General features: G+C 33.4%; 1 protein-coding gene across 3 annotated transcripts in view; it reads left to right on the forward strand.

Annotated features, from left to right (window-relative positions):
• The window catches only part of LOC145284886 (uncharacterized), a 216,488-nt gene that overhangs the window by 104,365 nt on the left and 88,562 nt on the right, over positions 1-23,561 (forward strand). For all 3 annotated transcript variants that reach the window (XM_080133956.1, XM_080133955.1, XM_080133957.1), the window contains exons 2-6: positions 2,609-2,761; positions 5,768-6,276; positions 8,682-8,762; positions 12,756-12,858; positions 13,955-14,134. In XM_080133956.1, coding sequence (XP_079990082.1) covers positions 2,609-2,761; positions 5,768-6,276; positions 8,682-8,762; positions 12,756-12,858; positions 13,955-14,134 — 1,026 coding nt within the window. The remainder of the gene's footprint in view (positions 1-2,608; positions 2,762-5,767; positions 6,277-8,681; positions 8,763-12,755; positions 12,859-13,954; positions 14,135-23,561) is intronic.

Here is a 23,561-nt window from a genome sequence, read left to right on the forward strand (position 1 = left end):
CTTCTCTTTCATTTCTGAAGGTTTGAAGTAGTGATGGGACGATTCTAACATTTTTCCTGATTCCGATACAATTACCGATTCCAATTTTGATTCTTATAAATCCTTAAATATTTAACTATAAAGTTTTTATTTTTCCCGATTACCATGAAAAAAAAACACGTATTAAATGTGCACATATTTTCTCAAACGGAAAAACATGCTTTTGTGTGGGGAACGTGATTTATAGCTTTTAGCTTTACTCGTAGTTTAAAATCAATAAATATTAATAGAAGTGAAAGATTTTGTTTTAAATAGAATCAAATAAAAAAGATGATTAAAAGAATCATTTTGGCATCGGAAAATATGCATAAATTTTTCCGATTCCGATACCCCCAAAAGTTCCGATTTTTCCGAGTCCTGATTCCGATTCCGATAAATCGTCCCAACATTAGTTTGAAGGTGTCTGTTTCCAACACCTTTGGATATTTGTAAGTGTCATGTTCACCAGATGCACTCATCTCCTTCTGGCTGGGCAGTTCCATACCCTTTGATATATCTAGTTTCCCCCTTTTACATCCCTAATAATGCACACTTTACTCTTCCAAATTGTTTCCAAATATCCTGGCTGAATATTCTGGCTGTGTTTATCAGCTTCTCCAGTTCCTTTTTGGTTTTTACAAACAGCTTTAGATCATCCATATGTAAGTGGCGGTTTATTCTTTGTTCTGTGATTGTAGACTTGCATCTGCATTACATTTCTTACGTATGTAGTTGAGTGGTATCATGGCTATGATAAACACTAGTATAATAGTGAGTCCCCTTAAAAGATACCTCTGTATTTTTATCTCACTCAGGTGCTGTCCCCCAGCTGTCACTTCCAATCTCTATGTTTCCATTGCTCTCTTGACAATATTAATAATCTTGTCGGATATCTTGTACATTATTAGGCATTCAATTATCCATGCTTGTAGGATTCTCTCATAGGCTTTTTTTGTAATCAATCCAGGCTATGGCTATGTTCCCCACTCCCTCATTTTTTTTTTTTTACCTCGCTCAAGGTCTTTTAATTTATGGATAATTAGTCTTGTTTCCTTTTCCTTTCCGATATACTTTTTATTCCCTGAGCAATAGTCCACGAGTTTTAAGGAAGTAGTAGATCTATTCACTTAGTTGTGATGTTTACATTTTCACATGTTTGGGAAACAGGTTAACGGTCTTTTCAGTGCCTTTTGGTATTAATGGAGTTCAGTTCTTTCTTTGGTAATTCAAGTTTTCACACAGGTCATCATCATTAGAGATTACTCACCGACAACAATCTGTGATGCACCCTGGAGTCTGGGTGACAACAAGTCTCCCCAGATATCCAGTACTCTCCACTTCCTTTGATGACCTTCGCAAATGAATTTGCGTTATCGTAACATTTATTTAACATTGATTTCTCACTACCAACGAAACTGGAATTTGGGTGGCAACAAGTCTCTACAAGATTCGAGTCCTTTTTGCATTCATCCAAGGGAGGTCTGATTAATGCTTTCTCTTCTTGATTTTTTTTATCCTCGTTGGTCCTTACCACGATTTCGTTTTCATCCCAAGTCACAACCCAGTCGATAAACGGGTCATTCTTGTTGAGTAAAAGAAGCGAAGATGACACATCCTAACGGCGTTTTAGTTTTGGTTGTCGTTCAATTAGTGAGGCACCCATTTATCAAGTTTTGTTGCCTTTCCAATTTCTCTCAAATGGTTGGAAATCGTCGTATACGTTACGTCGAATTCAGAAGCAAGTTCTGGAACAGATGTGCGTAGATTAGCTTCAATCGAGGCCCTTAATTAATCGTTGTCAACATTCGATAGACAATCACTATTCTCATCATCTTCAAGACTCTCGTCACCGTCACATAATTTCTTAACCACCATTGTGTTGTACGTTTAGTAGTGGTTCCTAGACAAAATGTTTTGTTGATATCGCGAGCTGTTTTAGCAGCTTTTCGGCCCAGCTTGAATTGAAATAAGAAAATTATGCCAATTTGATTTTTCCATCTTGTATTCAGCGTTCTGAAAATAAGACATAACTGTTTTAAAACGATTTCAATTTAGTCGATTAGATAGAAAATTCATTTGAAAATACATAACTTGAAATCAAAATATAAAATTTTGCAAGAACTTTCTTCTCAACCTAATACATAACTTTAGATGAGACCTGTTGTTCTTAAAATATCCTAAGCACAAAATAGTATGTTACAGAAAGTCTGCGTCCGACACTGTGGCTATGACTGTCAGCAATGACTGTCACTACATTTCGTCATAACTCTATAGTGTTTGGAGGAGTCCACCTATTCTTAAAATAGAGTAGATCAAATCACACCATAAAATCGATATATGGCATCAAAATCCCAAGGAAAAGACTTGACCTTCCTTTTCTAGAACATATTCTCAGGACATACCTTCCAGTACTCATTAACTCAATTTCTAGCGAAAATTATCTTTTCTTACTTAATTGTTCCTCCTGTGGAAACTTTCATCTTTCTTATATATATATATATATATATATATATATATATATATATATATATATATATATATATATATATACATATTGTATGATCATTTTCTTTGCCTACATCTCGTTTAGGTTGGCGAGAATGGAGCGGATGGGGTCCCTGTCGACGAAATTGTGGAGGTGGATCACAGATTCGCCGACGAATGTGCTCAAAAGACAATCCCCCAGGTTGCCCCGAAGGTCAAGTTAAAGAGGAGCGACAATGTAATATGTTCTCTTGTAAAGGTAAGCCATATATATATATATATATATATATATATATATATATATATATATATATATATATATATATATATATAAGTAAATTCTTGGTACAGCAAAATGGAAGGAGAAATTTCAGAGAAAACATAATTTAATTTAAATAAAAAGATCAAAGAAACAAAAAAACGGGCAGGTGGAATTGTTAAAATTTCCTTAAGGCCTTATCGTCTGACCCTCTAAGAGGAAACGTCAGAATGATAAATTAAAAGCTAAGAATCGAATGAGGAAAAAGGGAAATTGGTTTCAGTTGGAAAACCAGTGAGAGAAAAAAATATATATATTTCTCACTGTTCAGGTGGTTTTAAATCAGTAAATATTTCCAACTGATGTTTCAAAATATTTTGTCTACACAAAATCTTTTGTCTACTTGCTTGTGTTTACACACATACACGTGCGTTAGTAAAAACCTGAAAAGAGTGCTCAATATTATTGTAGGTTAAATAGATAAGCAGATAAAATGGTAATAATATATATATCTATATATATATTACCATTTTATCTGCTTATCTATTTACCCTACAATAATATTGAGCACTCTTTTCAGGTTTTTACTAACGCACGTGTATGTGTGTAAACACAAGCAAACGCGTGTTCATGCTGCCTATTAGTTTAATGGCACACACACAGCAACTTTTTTAATGTGTATATACATGTGTAATGCGTTGTCGGTGTGTTTAATGCGATAAGTTATAAATCAGATGGTTTCTCTTTCGTATGTTTGTAATCGGAAGGTGCTCAATATCCGGAGAATAGCTTTTCTTCGTATCCCTTCTGCCGAAATATCTGGTGGCGAGTTTGTCAAGTACTTCTTCTTTTGCGGGGTGATTACATTTTCGTGTTTTCATCCGTTCCTTTATTTTTTAAATTTTTGTTGGGGTAACGATAGAGTTGACATATAATTATGAAAAACTGCTCAATATCCTTAGTATAGCAGGTGTGTCCAAACTGAACTTCATGTCGACCCTGGCAACGCTGGGTATCCATGCTAGTCCACACACACACACACACACACACATATATATATATATATATATATATATATATATATATATATATATATATATATATATATAGAGAGAGAGAGAGAGAGAGAGAGAAAGAGAGCGAGATAGATAGATAGATAGATAGATAGATAGGTAGAATCTAAAGAAGCTTGGAGTAAAAACAAAATGTAAAAAATATAAAGAATGCAGTTTAAATTCTCGAAAACAAATTTTTAATCTATCTCAAACTTAACCCCTAGATAATCCGTCTTCTAAAAAGTTTATGCTTACAAAAGAGAATTCAACTATAAAGATGAAAAAAAGAGAAAGCTTTAACTAAAATTGTTAAATAGAAATGGACTTAGCACTTGCATAAGGCGATTTCTCAAAAGTCTTCAATCATAAAAGAGAATATAACTATATAAAGATGAGAAAGGAAAACCTTAACTAAAATTTTAAAATAGAAAACGGGGACCCTCAGCTGCCTACCATGTAGCTGTTTCGGAGATTTAAGAACAGGACAGATTTTAAATACATGGCTCACCACTTCCCGAATAGGAAAATTTAGAATACGATTAGTATTTATACTAATATATAAAAAATAAAAATAAAAATAAAATATTAATAATATATATAAGTAAATTTAATAAGATTTCAAGACATAGTCTGCGAGAAGAGAAATCTTTGATGATGACCTGTGTGACTACTCCTAGTGAGTAAATGATAATAAAATTCATCTGCTAAGGTTACCGAAAGAGATGGAGAGTACTGGAAATCTGAGGAGACTTATTGTCACTCAGACTCTAGAGAACACCACAACTTGTTCTCAAAGAGAAATCTTAAATGATGGCCTGTTTGACTAGTCCTGGTGAGTAAATACTACTACTACTACTACTACTACTACTACTACTACTACTACTACTACTACTGCTGCTGCTAATAATAATAATAATGATAATGGAAGTCACAAGATCCTATGGGACATGAATGTACAAACGGATAAACCCATCCAAGCAAGAAGACCAGATATCTTAATAGTTAACAAGAAGGAAATGCCCTATCAGATTGTAGATTTTGCCGTTTTAGCAGACTACAGAGTAAAGATCAAGGGGACAGAAAAGCGGAGCAAATACACGGAACTGGCCAGAGAGCTCAAGGGGATCTGGAAAATAAAGAAAGTCAAGTCCACTAATAGTAGGAGCACTAGGAACGATACTGAAAAACTTTGAAAAAAGAATGGGAGAAATTGGAATCAAAGGAGTGACTGAGAAGATACAACGGATAACGATGATGAAAACTGCTGAAATATTAAGGAAAACCCTTGAATGTGGAGATTGAAACGCATGAACTACAGACACAAACTAAACACAGACATGGCTACAAATGTAAAACACAAAAGAACATAATGTGGAATTATGAAAACCGAAACTTTATAATTGTAAGATACCGGCTCCTTTTTTGTGTGTGTCACCATAAACTGGCACCACCAAATAAGTGAGGAAGGTCAAGGAGGATGGAAAGACTGAAGAGAGAAAGCACTAGACAGACATCCGCTGGATGAGTGTAAAGAGGACTGGGCTCTTGGGGAGGCTTATTGCCACCCAAATCCCAGTGAAGACCAATGGTTGCTACCAATGAGAAATCAATGATAATCTATATGATGGCCTGTGTAACTACTCCTAGTGAGTAAAATAATAATAATAATAATAATAATAATAATAATAATAATAATTAACGATCCAGCGAGTTGATTGATTTGCAGTTTTTTTCCATCACTAACTGTTCTAAATTAATCATCTGTGAGGAAAGTCGTTGTAAGTGAAGAGATAAGACTTCATAAAAAATAATTTCCATAAAATTACCAATTATTTTTTTAAAACATAACCCAATCTATGAAGTCATGTATGTATGTGACGTATGTAACTTTTTTTAAAAAAATATATAATCCAGTTTCTCACTCTTTACTTTCAAAAATGTTTTCCTTCAGGCATCAAGAACATTCTACGGTTATTTCGCCATCGCACACCAGATCACGTGACATCTACCGAAGCACGGCCGCCTCGGATCTTTCAGGTGAGCAGAGGTTCCGTGTACTGCTCACCTCTCTCAGCTCTTTTTCCGAACAAATTCCCTAAAGAATTTACTCTGATATTCACCGCCAAATTCCCCAACGGTAGCCGGGGCTATCCGTTGGTAGTCAGTGATTCTTACGGTAATCTTCTGTTCGGTCTAAGAATCGACAACCAGTCTGTGAAATTTGAGCGCCCAACTTCCGGTTCATCAATATCTCAACCAGAAGTGGTTAATCTTGAACTCAATATAGCTGATGGTCAATGGCACCAGTTAGCCATCAGCATACACGGTCGCACGCTGTCTGTCTTTTACGATTGTGATTTAGCGTTTTCTCGGATTTTACAGCAAAAATTTGTATCCCAAACAGGCGAACAGTATACAATAGCCATCGGATCAAGCAGTTGTCAGGGAAGTTCGTTAAAGGTAAGATAATCATTTTGATTTTTCTCCAATAAAACTTATATTAACCAAACTAATATTCAACTCAATGTAATTCAATTTATATGGCAAAAAATAAAACAAATATTCTTCAGTTCGGTTATAAATGGTAAATAATGACAAAATTCTACACGGAAGAGGATACAGTAGACCAGCGCCTTTCCAAATTCACCTTGAATTGTTGCGTTGTTGATTAAGGTATTACCTCACTTGGAAGTCTATTGCAAGATCCAGGAATCCTGATTGAAAAAAAAACGACCCTTCTTCGATTCAATCGAAATCGGTGGGACAATAGATATATTGTGGTGTCTGTGTACTCTTTCTTGTGCAGGAGTGAATTATACGTCCAAAGATATATCATAATAAACATTGAGGAGATTGTAAACTAAAATGAGATCATTGCGTAATCGTTGGTGATCAAGGTTTCTTGAATGGACTTCTATAAGCAGATCCGATAGATACTTCAGTATTCGATTAGCCAGTATTTAAATTGTCTTCAGATGCTGGTTATAATATCGGATTCCAGGACAATAATTCAGCTAGTCAGGTGGAGTATCTATCTTAGTTCTGTTACTTGGAGAATGTGTACCATTCCTTGTAATAGCCACGTGGGGATAGCCATATAGGGAGGATCTTATTTGGGCTTCAAATACTTTGTTATTTTAAATATTTGGTCCGAGTTTACTTGTAGAGGAAAATATCCTCATGTCAGGCTGTCTTCACAAATCCCTGTACATTGAGATCCTAGAAACTCGAGAGCAGTGTTTAGTAAACATTGAAGTTTTCTTTCTTTCTGTTCTAATTTTCTTATCACCTTGTTTTTGCTGAGGATGTGGCATTCTACCAGATGCCAAACATTCTCCCATTAGTTTAGTTGATGCAACTGGGAGATCTTTTTAAGATTCTAACCATCCCTTTAAATACAATTATATATTATCCAGATAGTTTTTGAAATGTTTTAATGAGTCCTGTTGCTCCTATAATTATATATAGTTTTTTTCATGTCATACATAAGTCCTCGGTATTTTGTTATTTTCTCCCTCTCAGCTCTGTTAAGGCCAGCATCATTAGAGACACTTAATTCTAATTAAGGTTACTACTTGTCAGGCTTAATAGCCCCTTTTCTAGGTATGTAGGTATAGGAATTTCGTAGTCATAGTGGATGGTGTATGACTTATTTCCAACTGTTCTTTCTGGTAAACATGTTCACAAGATTTTCTACTAAATTGAATATTCAAGTTATTACAGATTTTCCAGTGGAGATACCTGCACTTTTTGTTATTGCTGAGACCACTCATCTTTTTAAAAGCATCGGTCATGAAGCCCTGATCTTGAGCGGGCATTATCATTCTCCTAATCATAGTGAAGAGATCTTCTTTTCAGCCAGTTTAGAGAGCCTTCTTTATCGATATATATGATAGTTTACCCAGAAAATAATTGGAACGTTGTTGGTTGGCCCAATCTTTTAGTTTTCAGCAAGGAAAATCTTAGTGTATTTTTGCCAACTCTTTTGGGCTATTTTTTGTTGCAGGCTTGCTTTCTGTTTCTGTCTCATTTGTAAGACAGTCTTGTGCAAAATATTTGGCCAGTTTTGTGATGGACGTAGTTCTGCTGGCCCTCTTTTCTTGATATTCATATACAATTTTAAGGTTTGGATTCTAGGAGCTTATCAAATATTGGCCAGTGCTCACAATAGTAGCTTGGTGTTGATTGTCAATCTCTGACAAACCCATACCTCCTGCTTCTCTTGGCAGATACAGTCTTGGTAGACACTGGTTTTGTATATTATTCTGTAGTGTTTACATGTTTCTTGTTTTAGTGTCTAACCTGTTAATGTCTCTCTGTTACTAGTCAACAATGCCAAAGCTGATTACCATACAGTATGCAATGTAAAATCTTATTTTGAAACTAAAAAAAAGCTGTCATACGAATTCAATAAAACTACTTAAATTAGGTCGCTTTTTTAATATCTTATCACGTCGGGATCACCATTTATGACTGGGACTAAATTCATATTCAGATTGTTTTAGATGATTTTGTATATAGGCTTTGTGGACCGCTAAGAGTCCGGAAGAGAGACAACTCGGTATTTAATGAAGTGCATTGATACAAAAAAAAAAAAAAAATACAAAAAATAGAGAGAAGTGGTTATACGCCAGTCCGACTGTAAAATGTTTATAACTGGTGTTTAACCACGCACTCGAGATACATATTTTCCTGGTCTTTATAGTAAGTGAAAGTGTTCATTGTTATCCGTAAGTTGGGCACTACAACAATGTATAAGAATAATTCAGGTAGCGATAAAGTCTTATATTTACATAAATTACTCAGTCATTATTTGTATCATGTAATACATAGTATAATATTTGCTTCTGTATCTCTTATTTCAGGGTGAGCTCACGCAATTAATGATTTCGCCAGATCACACCGTCGCAGAACAACAATGTTTAACAACGTCCACGCAATTTCCGGTATACACATTTTCCATTCTTTTCTTTTTGCTTTCTCTTTTTTCTCACGAAATTGATATTATACACAATTAATATTATACACAATTAATATTACACACAATTAATATTATACACAATATACGATGCAACCCAGAGTTTAACTTAATTACAAAAACAAGAAAAGAAAATTTTTATGATGCATGTTCACCGAACAAAAATGTCATATTATATTACAAATTGCTAGTAAGGAGAGTTTTTTTTTTAACTTAGAAAATCAAACTTTAGGAGAGAGCAAGAACGTTGTGTTTAAGGCACCATATTTAATAAAGGGATACAACTCCAAGCTACTAAGATTAAAATCAGCTTGATAATGATTGCGATTGACCATTAAAATCGATAAAATCGTAAAAAGAAGTTATTTTATATGCATAAAAATAAACTACTTTATTAATGTACGTGATTTTTAGAATATGATATATTCGTTTCGTGACGAAGACGTACACCATAAAGATTTTTCTGTATTTTTATTTTTTGAATTAGGTTGATCTCAATATGCATTTTTCAACCGAAATAGAAGCCTTTACAGCGGGATAGGTGTTTATTAAAATATGAGCTTGGAAATAAAATAATTTCGGTTTTTGATCTTTAACTACAATTAATCATTAAAAAGATTGTTACTATCTTAAAAGAAAAAAAATATGAAAACACCTTTTTATTGCATAAATTTATTATATTCAATGTTTTTGAACAAAAACATACAATGTAATATAATTTAATAAAAGTACTTCCATTATTGTTAATTGACCACAAGAAGCCATTTTTTCAAGATGGTTGCATTTTGTTTGCATACTTTTCTTCGTAGAGAGATAAGATACATAAAAGTAAATTTGTGTGAAATATCAAAACTATTGGTCCAGTCGATTTCGTATTTATTATTACAGAGCCAACTCTCTATCGATTATTATATTGTACCTAATGTATTGTAATGATTTCAAAAGTAAAAAAAAGAAAATAGGGAACAAATTCACACACACACAAGGTCCCTTATATATATATATATATATATATATATATATATTTGAGTTTTTTCTTGCACTGACATTGAGCTTAAAAGCCTATCTTTTCAATTTAAACAGTTTTAAAGCGAATTTCTTAATATACTCAGTCATGGGTATGTGAGCGACTACACGAAGGTTAACTAATTTGCATATTCCTTTAAATACGAGTGTTAATTAATTACTTATTCATTTTTTATGGTTTCTTATTAGATGATTGGCTCAATTTCAATATTACGTGAAATTCTAATCATGCGTAGTTTCTACATCCTGCATAATTGCGTAGAATTTAAGATGAAAACGTTCACACGATTTTTTAAAGCGTATGCATTAATTAAAAGTTAAAGGCTAAACAACGTTATTTCTTGCAGTTTTTTTTAATATCTATGGATTTAAGGCATACGCTTACGTATAAGGTTGGAAGGCTATATGGTTTGTTTTCGATTCTAACTAATGCCACACAATTTTTTTTAATTTTGAAATCATGATTATATATGAGGTCCAATATAATAAGCGATAGAGAATTTGTTTTATCATAATAATAAGTACGAAATCTGCCTTAATTAAATATAATATCTAAGAGTGTTTTTACACCGGCCAACGTTTATGAGAAAGTATATATCTTGATGGTATATATTTCATAAATTATATTTAGAATTGTAATAAAAATTAAGCTCAATGAAGGTGTATTACCGCCCTCACAGCACGTATACTAGTATTCATTCCAAATGTTAAAAGATAGAAGTGATTCACACGGTTTTGTTTGTTTTTCATTTTGTTCATCTAAACTTTTTTAAACTTAATATTTATTTAGGACCACGCATAAATTTTCATTATGACTTTGAAGTAATTCCATCTTTTGGCATATGGAATAAAAACTACTGGTATACACACACAAACATATATATATATATATATATATATATATATATATATATATAGTCATCCACATACAGCACTGTTTCGCTGTTTCACAGCTCATCAGTGCGGCTAGACAGGCAACTACCTCAAGCCAGGATTGAAACCCGACCGTTTATACGGCAGTCAAGGCTTCTAACCATTACGCTATTGGCGGCTGCTTGAACGAGTAGTGAGTTTTAACGATGTTTTGATATCGTCCGAATATTATATATATATATATATATATATATATATATATATATATATATATATATATATATATATATATATATATATATGATGAAAATAATGGAAATAGTATTCCGACAAAATAGAGAAAATAAAAAAGAACAAACCGTATTATATGAACACATAATACGGTTTGTTCCTTTTTATTTTCTCTCTCTCTCTCTCTCTCTCTCTCTCTCTCTCTCTATATATATATATATATATATATATATATATATATATATATATATATATATATATATGTGTGTGTGTGTGTCTGTGTGTGTGTGTGTGTGTGTGTTGTATATGGGAAGGGACACATTCCGGTAATAAGAGAAACGAAGTAAATAGGTTCGAAAATAATATTTATTAAAGGAAAAGGCTAGAATCGAACCCAGTATTCATAAGTTGAAAAGAATACATATTGTAATTCTAGGAATGTGGACCATTGTCCATTGTGTTAGAAATAACGATACAACTAGAAGTCAGAGTTAGGACAATGGAAATCAAATTAAGGAATGTCTTTGTGTTACCAAACGTGTTGCAGACATATGTGTATGTAAATCCACGTGAGAAAACATTCGCGTGGTTGAGCACTTTCCTGACGTCACAAAAAAAGATAGGTCACAATATATTCAGAAGTTAGGAGTCAGTCAGAGAGGAAGGGAGAAGTCCGAGGGGAGTTGAGTTGACAGTTAGAGTCAGAGAGTAAGTTAGCCTAACCCCTTTTGGAAGCGAACCAGAAAGGGAGGCAAGACAATGTAATTCAGCAAGGCAATCGAATCCCTGTCATCTCATCCAGCTGGAAGAATAAACATCATCGTTTTATTTGTAAGTCTTCGTTTGTTATCATTTCAACCGAAAAGGTAATGTGATTTGTGGTCGTATTGTAAATGAACTTGTATGAAACCCCTCTTCCAAAGTGTAACTGAATCTTCCCTCCTCAATAATATATCCATCCCCTATATGTTAAAAAGAACTGTTCATTTCACATCTCTCCACATTCATATCAGCCTTCTATTATATAAATCTCACCTGTCTGTTTAAATGTATGTATGTATGTATGTATGTATGTATGTATGTATGTATGTATGTATGTATGTATGTATGTATGTCTGCCTAAAACTTTCAACATAGGCGACGGATTTTCACTATAGTGGTATCGTTTTGAAGCTCGATCCTTCGGACGACAAATATCGAAAAATTGAAACATTAATTCCTTCACCCTCAACTGGTTACTTTACTACAGGGAAAGGTCGTCTTTTTCGCCGAAATTTTCGAAAGTCAACCCCTCTTTTCGATTGACTAACCTTAATTTAAACTTCCGCCACTTCCAGTGTGCGATGAGCGCAGCAGCAAAGGCGTCACGTTTTTTCACTTTCTTTTCCTCCTTCACGGTATGGGTTCGAGCCTGCCTGCCTACTACCACTTTTTTTTTTTTTTTTTGCTCAACACACACCTCCAAACACCCGGGCCACGCCGGGCACCCAGGCTAGTCTACTATAAATATGAAGTCCCCAAGAATTATCATCACCATAGTCGCCGTGTACACTGTTATATAAATGTCATTCTTCTTTATATGTCTTGTTCCCGTCATGTACCCCAATATTCAAATATTAGTCTCTATTAGTGGATGTCACCGAAAAAAACTATCTGGCCCAATAAAAGATATAATGATGTAAAGGGTTGGCAAATCAGAATTATTTATTGATTTTTCAGACACAATGTTATTTAGGTGTAACTGTAAGATTTTACTGACTTAATTTTATATATTAGAATATATTAATCATTTAGAGCTAGATTAACAGAAATGTGTTGTTGTTGATTGCAGATGCGCAGCATGGGGAAGAAGACAAATGGAAGTGAAGAATTCCGATACACAACAGAGAAACCAAATGAACGCAACACGCATTTACCGTTTCCACAGAGTACAGGTAAAACAATAAAACAGTGATTCATGAAGACCAATCATCATGTTTTAATTGTTTTGATTTGTTTGTTGTACGGGTTACTAACTATCAAGTGTATATTTTATAGTATATATTTACTTAAATAATATATGTTACTGATGCTGTAGAGGGACATTGACGTGGAAGGCGTTTACTGTTTAGAAAAAAAATCCGTTTCAAATACTCGGCACCTTGCAAAAAAAAAAAAAAGAAAAGAAATACAAGCTAAAAAAAAACAAAAAGCAAAGAAACAAAAAAAAAACAACAACAAAAACAGGGTAATCCGAAAAAATGTTACATATGTATATAATTTTCAGAGCGTGAGAGATTATATAATTATTTCCACAGTCAAGCAACGTTGCAGATCATGAAAGCCAACAAACTGGAAGTCTAAGACTCGAGTTTCGCTCTGATTTGGGCTAATAAGTTAGACAGTTTCGCCGCGGTTTGCTTGGTCTGTGTTAGTTTATAAATTTTCTTGTGTGGGACGTTTACTCAAGTGGCAGAATACTCTCCTCGCATGCAAGAGATTCGGGTTCATAATCCCCACTTAGGATGTGTATAACTGATGAGTCCAAATGAGGGCGAAACTCGAATCTCGGACTTCCGGTTTGTTGGCTTTCATGGCTCTTGTGAGCTGCGACGTTGCTTGACTGTAGAAATATATATATATATATATATATATATATATATATATATATATATACACACACACACATACACACACACATATATATATATATATATATATATATATATATATATATGTGTGTGTGTGTGTGTGTATGTTTGTGTGTGGAGAGAGAGATAGCGATAGAGAGAGAGAGACAGACAGAGAGAGAATGAGAGAAATCTAATAAAAATGTCCAAGAAAATCATATGTGCGCGCGCGTGTGTGTCTATGCATGTGTAAATAAAAAAGAGAAATAGAGATGGAGATATATGTAAATGGTTGGAAAGCAATTTCATATTTTAATTGTAGTCGTTCATCGTTGTTTCTGACCATTTCCTTATAGAATGTTTGTGATGTAAATGAAACATGTTTTGACAAATCAGTATATAATGTTTATAATCATTTTAGGAACCCCTTTTTTTGGAACCGGTTGGAGCACATGGTCCGAGTGCAGCGTCACCTGTGGCCAGGGATTTCAAACGAAAACTTACTGCACTAAAGAACCAAGCTCAAATCGCACTGCTTCCTGTGTACATGGCTCGAGCATACACCGGGTGACCCGACCGTGTCAACTCACGCGTTGTCCTGGTGAGTAAAACAGTGCAAAATGTTTGAAACATGATTGTGTTATTCGTATTATTTAGATTATTCGGACTACTGTTCTACACTTGCGTGATAACTCCACGTTTCGGTTGGCTTTTAATTTACGTGGGTTGTATGTTCTAGTTCCGTCAGCCATGACTAGGTAGAAGTCCTAACTAGTCTGCAATTGTATTTTTGGATTAGATAAAGGGTTTCGTTTGGAATTCCGTGCAGATTCCCGAGTTCGACTGAAAGATTTCCGAATTCGAGACACCTGAAGAAGATCGGAGATTACATCGACTGAAACGTTGTGTAAATAACACCCAAGATGAGAACATTAGTTCGAATAATCCAAGCAATATGAATTATTAATCATAATCTGAAAAATTCAGAAAAGATTGTGTAAGTTTCTTGTATTCATTAATGTTGGATGGAATGTTTATTATGAAATGATTAATATTTGTTTTCGAAAATCCGGAATGATACCTATCTATTATTATAACAATATTTGAAGGTAAACAGAAAAGTACTTTACTTTATATATTGTATACTAGCTGTACCCTGTCACACATTGCTGTAACTCAATTTGGTGTAATGGAAAATTCTAATAAAAAGAGAAAATGCATGTTTCTTATATTCTTAGTACAACAATCCACTCCAAAAGTGAAAAAAAAAAAGGCGAAAATGATAAAAAACAGTACTCTTGTAGAATTGGATCCGGATCTTCGGGAGTTACCGTCAATCATGGCTTGGGCTCGACCAAAATTCAGTGGATTAAGCCGAACGTTGCTAAAATGTTGAAACGCTAAATAGTTTTTTTTTTTTTTTTTGCTATTGTATTAAAAAATGTGAGACATTAATCAATATTTGGGTGAGGGGGTATTACTATACACAGATTCGAAAAAGTTGTCCAAAAACAAATAAATTAAAGCAAAGGTAAGGTAAATTATGTTTCTACCTAATTGAATCATTTTTTAGTGTTTTTATTTTATGTAAAATGTTTAATTGGCTCGAGAAAATTTACCTTTTGTTTTTAATAAATTGTTAGTTGAAAGCACAGAATAATGACAAAACACCATCCCCTCCCCTTGGTAAGAATGGATGAAAAAATAACCGTTTTCTTGGTAGAAACTTTTCTGCATTTCACCTAACAATTTCTGGTGCTAATGCACTTACTGATCCGCGCTCTTTTTAAAATCGTCTTTCCAAGTTTAATTAAAGTTTTATGATATATTTTTTTTTATTTAATTGTAAGGTTAAAGTACAGAATAGGTACAAAACACCATCCCCTCCCCATGTTAAGAATGGCTTTTTAAATAATAACATTATTTCAGCACGGATCACTTTCTGCATGAGTACCTAATATTTTTATTTTATTTTTTTTATTTTTTTCAGCCATTCTTACCATAGAGAGGGGATGGTGTTTTGTAACTATTCTGTGCTTTTAACTAACAATTTATTATTAAAAAAAGATATCGTGAACTTATAAACAAATAAAAAGATATTGTGAAAATTGAATTTAACTTGAAAAAAACAAACAACGTGAACGGCGCGTTCAACATTGTAGCCGGAGCTTATTTGGCAATAAGGTCACGTTAGTCGATTAATGGGTGCTAATGCACTTACTGATCCGCGCTATTTTTTTAAAAATCGTATTTCCAAGTTAAATTAAAGTTGTTTTTTTTTGTATTTTTTAGATTAGGTTTCCCCCCCCCCCCGACAATTTTCTTTTAAATAACGACTTTTATAGGTTTTCGACTATGCTGAATACGGAAATCGCATTGTAATTTTGCAGAAATGTAGTTATCGAGATATAAATAGTTGTTTTATGCATTGTATTCTTTGGCGGCCATCTTTGTTATGCGCGTAGATTTGTTTATGATGCGCGTAAAAAAGATGGCCGCCAGAGATTACAATGCATTATACAAATTCTTAATATCTCGATAAATACTTATTTCTGCAATTTTTCAATGCGATTTCCGTATTCAGCATCGTCGAAAACCTTTATAAGTCGTGAATTAAAAGAAAATTGTGGAGGTGGACCTAATCTAAAAATTTACCATTTTTTTTTATTCAATTGTAAGGTTAAAGTACAGAATAGGTACAAAACACCCCCTCCCCATGTTAAGAATGACTTTTTAAATAATAACGTTATTTCAGCACTGATCAATAAGTGCATGAGTACCCAATTTCTTTAATAAAGAAAAAGCATTCATATTTTCTTATGTAAAAACGACTTCTGTACAAAAAAAAATGTGTACTTTCAATTTTGTTGAAAAAGGTTTTCTTAAAAAAAGCTACCGTAAAAAAAGCAAAAAAGATAAATATCCAGATACGCTACAACAGAACACCGACCACTCTAATTTGTTTTTTTTTTTACTGGAAATTGAGGCCGCTGACAATGAATCTGATAGTCAAACTTGGGCAATTTACTGTTTGCATGGTATTAACCCCTGAACTCACGAACTACTTCCCACCATTTTGCAGCTTGCGTTTACGCTACGCACGCGCGTGCGCGGCAGCATAAACGACGGCTTGCTTCACCTAGCAAACTGCCTTCTCACATGGCGTACCAATCTTCCGCGGAAAATTTAAAATTAGATGAAAAAGAACTAAAGCAAGAAAAGAAAAGCACACCAAGATGTAGGGGGGGGGGAGGGTGTAATTTAATTTTTTTTTTCCAGAACATAGAATTTTCTAATTTTCAAAAATACATAATAGCACTTTTTGGGTGGAAAATTTAAAATTAGCTGAAAAAGAAACAAAACAAAGAAAAGGAAAGCACTCCAATTTGAGGAGAGAGCAGGTAATTTAATTGTTTTTTTTTTTTCCTGGAAAATAGAATTTTCAAATTTTCAAAAAGTAACGCACTGACATTTACCGATTAGAACACCATTTAATATTTTTCGAAGATTTTACTGTTTACATTGGGGGCGCGAGCGGGGGGGGGGCGCGAACAGTAAAATCTTCGAAAAATATTAAATGGTGTTCTAATCGGTAAATGTCGGTGCGTTACTTACGGAAAAACGGTTAACTAAACTGCAGAAGCACCTATTAAGCCACATAAGTTCTATAATTGAATTCCCCTCCCGCAAAAAAAAAAGAACGAAAAACGTAAAAATGTTTGGTGCTCATGTTTTTGTAAACCGCATTAAAAATTACGTGAGACAAAAAAAAAGTTCCCCAATTTGTTGTACTTTTCTTTAATTGTAAGTCATTAAAAAAATGTCAGTCCGTAATTTTTTCCACCCAAGTGCTATAATGTACTTTTTGAAAATTCTATGTTCTAGGAAAAAACAAAAAACAAAAAACAAATTGCCCCCTCCTCCCCAACTTGGAGTGCTTCCCTTTTCTTGTTTTATTTCTTTTTCAGCTAATTTTAAATTTTCCGCGGAAGATTTGTACGCCATGTGAGAAGGCAGTTTGCTTGTTGAAGCCGTCACTTATGCTACAGCGCGCGCGCACGCGCACGCGCGTAGCGTAGTTTGCTTAGTGAAGCCGTCGTTTACGCTAAAGCGCGCACGCGCGTAGCGTAAATGCAAGCTGCAAAATAGTGGAAAGTAGTTCGTGGGTTCAAGGGTTAATACCATGCAAACGGTAAATTTGCCCCAAGTTTGACTATCAGATTTGTCGTCAGAGACCTCAATTACCTATAAAAAAAAACAAATTAGAGTAGTCGGTATTCTGTTGTAGCGTATCTGGATATTTACCGCAAAAAAAGAAAAAAAAAACATTAATCGGTACTGATGCAGATAGTGATCCGTGCTGAAATAATAACGTTATTATTTAAAAAGCCGTTCTTAACATGGGGAGGAAGGGTATTTTGTACTTATTCTGTACTTTAATCTTACAATTGAATAAAAAAATCATAAAACTTTAATTAAACGTGGAAATACGATTTAAAAAATAGCGCAGATCACTCTCTGCATTAGCATAAAATATTATTTAAGCAGTAAGCACGTTACCAATCCGTACATTTTCTTCGAAAAAACCTATACTTTCACCTAACAATTTAGTTTTAATAATAAAAAAGTTCATATTTTCTTATATCGAAACAACTGTTTAAAAAACAAAACAAAAACAAAAAAAAACAACTTCGACTTCAACTTTTATGTTTCAATTCAAACGCAAGCGAGCAACTGTTTTTTTGCCTGATATAATAAAGAAAAAAAAATTTAAATTACAAAATTTGGAAGATAAAAAATGAATTTAAAATTTTATAGTAGGGAATGTTTATTTTTTTTTTTTTACTTATCGAGTAAACAGAAAATGAAATCTTCTAATTCGCCTCGTCAAATTGTGGTGTATGACATGAATTAAAACGGAAGTTCAGTTCTACCAACAAAAAACAGCTCCGCAGTATGGGCTTACGACAAATATTTTTATTTTATTTAATATTTTTATAATTGGCGATGTTTATTTAATTTAATAACATAGAAACATCCCTCGACTTTAAAGATGGATTGTCTGAAAATTTCAAATAAATTGGTAATGTAGAAATATGGTTTTATCGACTTTGAACGAACCAAGAATTACATTTTTATTTATATAGATAGAGAGATTAAGATCAGTGTCATAATAACTTCCCAAGTGTAGAAATAGTTTGTTATGTCAGTTGTTTTAGAAACTTCTTTCGCTCGTACTGAGTGAAGTATGTTGACCAACGGCTAGCGAGATATAGAAGGCCTGTTAACTGAAAAATGCCTGTAGGCAATGTATGTAAGACTTGTTGAACTGTGACTGTCGATACTATATGACGGCATTTAAAAAAAGAGCATGACAACATGTTAAAAAAGAAAATAAAGGCACCCAATTCGATTAATAATAAAACTGAATTTCATTCAATATAAAATATAAATATTATCTTTGTAAAATTACTTAATTTTAAAGCAATATACAATACTAATATACTGATAAAACGGAATTATGAATTTAGGGAACAAACAGTTAAAGAAACATAAAATACAAAGAATTCTTGGTCTTCGGGACAAGATTACAGTGTAGTATCTGTTCTGTTACTAAAATTCACCTTTTCTGCACTTGGCCAGTGGAGGAGAAATCATTCATGACTGATACAATTTTTATTTTTGTTCCTATCCAGAATGCCCCATATTGGGAGCTGGATTTTCCCCACAAGATTATGTTTAAATATTTAAATAACTATTTTAATACAGAAACTACATTTAAAGTTTTGGTTTTCTGTTCTTCTATGTTCATTTTTCCCCATGTTTTTCATCAAAATGTGTAGCATATTTTCATCACTTACATGGTTAGGAATCCTATACCCCGCTATAGTCTTCATTTTCATATCAGTGCAGAATACATGAATACGAAAATGAAGTTCACATAACTACTAAAAGACAATCATACTATAATGTGAATATTGATTAAAAACCAAGAAAATACAGTAAATATGTACGATATTAAATCAGAATGGTGGTAAGTTTGGTATTATTATTATTATTATTATTATTATTATTATTATTATTATTATTATTGTTGTTGTTGTTGTTATTTCACTCACCAAGAGTTGTCTCACAGGCCATCATCAGTAATCGCTCACTGGCAGTAACCTGTGGTATTCGCTGGAGACCGCATCACAACAAATCTCCCAAGATTTCCAATGTTTTCCACTTCTTGACGACTCGTGCAGATGATTGCACGTTATCACAACAGCCGTTTGCCATTGATTTCTCGTTGGCATCAGCCATTGGTGTTTTCTGCGATTTGGGTGACAAAATGTCCCCCAAGGTACCAGATTTGAACTGCACACTTCCAGTGGAGATCTGGTTAGTACTCTCCCACCTCGGTCTTTCCATCCTCCCTGACCCTTCACAACTAGTTGATGTGGCGCCAGTCGATGCCATCTACACCAGTTTTTTTATCATTGTTATAATAATAATAATAATAATAATAATAATAATAATAATAATAATGCTTGTGCCGTGTACACACCGTGCTAAATTTTAGATAGTATTTCTGTAGAGTTGAATGTAATAATCAAAGAAGAGAGCGCCCGCGTGTGCGTGTGTATTATGCGGCTATACAACTTACCTTATATGGTATCTGAGAGAAAGAGAAATTAAAGATGACAACCATGGATTTATAAGATGTAGTCTCGTGGAATCTCACGAGATCTCATCTTCCACTGCACACGTATGCCAATGGAATGGGGTCAGTTTTCTAATAAAATGCCTGTTGGCAGAGGTGGTGGGGAGAACACGTGCTGGAAGTTAAGAGAGAAAGTGACGAATTCTAGCTGAACTTTTGCTTATTGTATTTATTTTATTTTGCTTTGCTGTTTACCAACCCATTTAACGGCAATTTCTAAGTTAAATTAAATTTTTATGGTATCTTTTTTTTCACTAAATTGTTAGGTGAAAGTGCGGAATAGTTAGAAAGCCCCCCCCTGTTAAGAATTGCTTTCTAAATAAAAACGTTATTTCAGCAGGACGCGTACAACATTTACTCGTACTTCACGGGGAACGTGGACCCTACGTAAACGGTGTTTTATTTAATGATTGCTCCCTGTAAGCGCATGCGGAAACGGTTTTCTTTGGTTTATTTAATAACGAAAACTTTTTTGCATGCACTATTTGAAGCTAAAAAGGAGGGTGGAACATTATTTGAATATGTATGAAAAAATAATTTAACAAAAAAATAAAAATCTTTAGTGGTGAAAATAATAAAAAAATTAAAATGAAATAAAAGTATGAATAAAATTTACTCCCAAAAACCGAAAAAAAAAAAAAATCCAAAACATAAATACACACACGATTAAAAAAAAAAGTCGAAGAAAGTGAAAAAAAATGCTTTCAGTGGGCAATCATTAAATAAAAACACCATTTACGCAGAGTCTACGTTCCCCGTGAAGTATCCATTTATTTATAAGATAAAACACAAGAAAATATATTAACTAAAATTTAATATATTCTTTATTTTTAGTTTATATCAAAATGTTAATTAAAACTGATTAGTTCATGAATTTTTAAGATGAATTTGTGTTCGTTATGTCTCTATAAACACTAGAATTTCCTATTTCATTTCCTATTTCAGTCATGTAAGTTATTTACAGTCGAAATGTTATAAAACAAACAAACTTTAAGTTTTAAATATATTTCAAAGAAATAAATTACGCCCGGTGAATTCATCAATAAAAAAATCCGTCGTTAAAAATATTTCTAACTTTAAAATATTTGAAAAGTTTTATTTATCCTTAAAAGAACGGACGGAAAAATATTCTCATATAAAAATTGTTTGTTTTGCAGTTTAAAAAATAATAAAATGAAATATTCGATTTTCTTCGATAGGCATGTAAGAAAATTTCAAAAACAGGTTCACTTACTTTTATAATTTGTTAGATTAAAATTATCCAAATGAATGCACGATTATATAATTATTCAAATGGAGAATTGTTCTTTCTCTTTAGAAAAAAAATACTTTTAAATTATCACAAGGCGCAACGAAAAATATTTTTTTATGGCTATTAGTGTTATATAGGGGTTTCATTAAAGAGTCTTAGAGAGAGACTATTATAAGTGATGCTTTTTCTTGTGAGAGTTCTTATTAGTAATGATATGAGTCTTAGTGAGAGTTCTTGTCTTATTACATATGATGTTGTATCTTAGAGAGAGAGAGAGATGTGTATGTAATGACATTTTATAACACAGACATATAATAACAATACAATTTACCTTTTTGTAGAAATCACAAACACAAAGATGAGCTTTATCACAAACACATGATGAATTTATTTTCTTACGACCGGTCGGGATTTCCTCATTAAGAATTCAAGGTTTCACATCTTAGTTTCTGAAGTGACGTCTCGCTTCAGACGTCCGCCTGTCTCTGAGTTTTCTCACTGACCGTCTCCCCTGACTGTCTCTCCTGACTGTCTCTCTGACTGTCTCTCTGACTCTCTCCACGACCAACTAACTCCCACCTCCTATATTGAGAAATCCATGCATCCCGGCCACGTGAGCAAAATTCACGTGTTTCAACATGCGCGACTTTGCACGTTTCCGACATTGATTTCCCAATAACCTATTTTTCTTGTGTTGTTTCCACAAAGGAATTTAACCTACATATCTAATTTATTTAACTCATATTTTATTATCCACATTCTTTTAACAATTGAATAGTTTATTTATTATTTATTTTCGAATTAACAATTTACTGGACATTTATTTCCGAATTAACAATTTACTGGACATTCCATTTAAACCTATTGTTCTTTAAAACTTATGTCCAGGGTTCGATTTCTGCTTTCTCTTATTTTCATTTTAACTAATCTCTCTATTTTTATACTTACATGAACAGGGGACAGCCCTTATCATGTAACATTAGCGTGGTAACCTGGTTGAATACAAAAAAACTTTAGGCACCGTATACCTACATGATGATCTGGTAATGACATCACGCAGTCATGTTCATTGGTCTGTACTTACTCTCGGTGGCCTCAGTTGATCCCGGGCGCACCGCCACCTGTGGACAGGTTTTATAAACGAGATCTTACCACAGTAGGGAATCAAACTCGTATAGAATTGCTTCTGCATTATTTTACGAATAGTTGATAAGAAGGGTAGATATGCGCTTTACTCCAACACTAGAAACTTTGCCAACGAATTCGATCTTTGCTCTTTGGTTTAGTTCTTGTTGACAATAAGTACATGAAATATACATATACTTTTATCACCATCCTCTTCTGTCTAACACGTATACGCCCCCATATATATATATATATATATATATATATATATATATATATATATATATATATATATAAGTTATAAAATATATATGCCGATTAAGCTACACTGAATATTCCGCGTTTCATCCACTCTAGGATTCTTCAGGCAAGAGCTTGAGTGGATGAAACGCGGAATATTCAGTGTAGCTTAATCGGCATATATATTTTATAACTTACTAACAAGCTCTACCTACGTATTGAGCACTGTTGAAGTAAATACTTAAAGTTTACGCATAAAATTAGACTTTCGTATATTAATTTATGTGAGTAAATGAAGTAGTTATATATATATATATATATATATATATATATATATATATATATATATATATATACTTTCAAGCCTTGGTTGAATAACCAGTACATTAGAGCGAAAACACTGAAACAACAATCTTCCTTTGTATTTTCAACGTTGCATTCAGCGGCACTGTGTCTCCTTGCCGCTTAGTTCAACCAATACCGGTTCAGTTGATATGTGGTTGTGATTGCGCAACCCTTGTTTCACCATAGACTTCCTAAGTTATCTTGTGATTTTCTCATAAAACTTTAATAGTACTCTTATTTAGTTCACGGAGGTAGATTATTTTTGTGCCGTCAGCCACCTATGATGGGTCGCGCCTGATGAAATGAGAGCAATCTGCCATCATGGATTAAATAAGGGATTCGGTTTAAGGTTTCGTATAG

This window comes from Euprymna scolopes, chromosome 9, assembly GCF_053919585.1.
Source record: "Euprymna scolopes isolate OS-2025 chromosome 9, ASM5391958v1, whole genome shotgun sequence".
In the NCBI taxonomy this organism is placed as follows: domain Eukaryota; kingdom Metazoa; phylum Mollusca; class Cephalopoda; order Sepiida; family Sepiolidae; genus Euprymna; species Euprymna scolopes.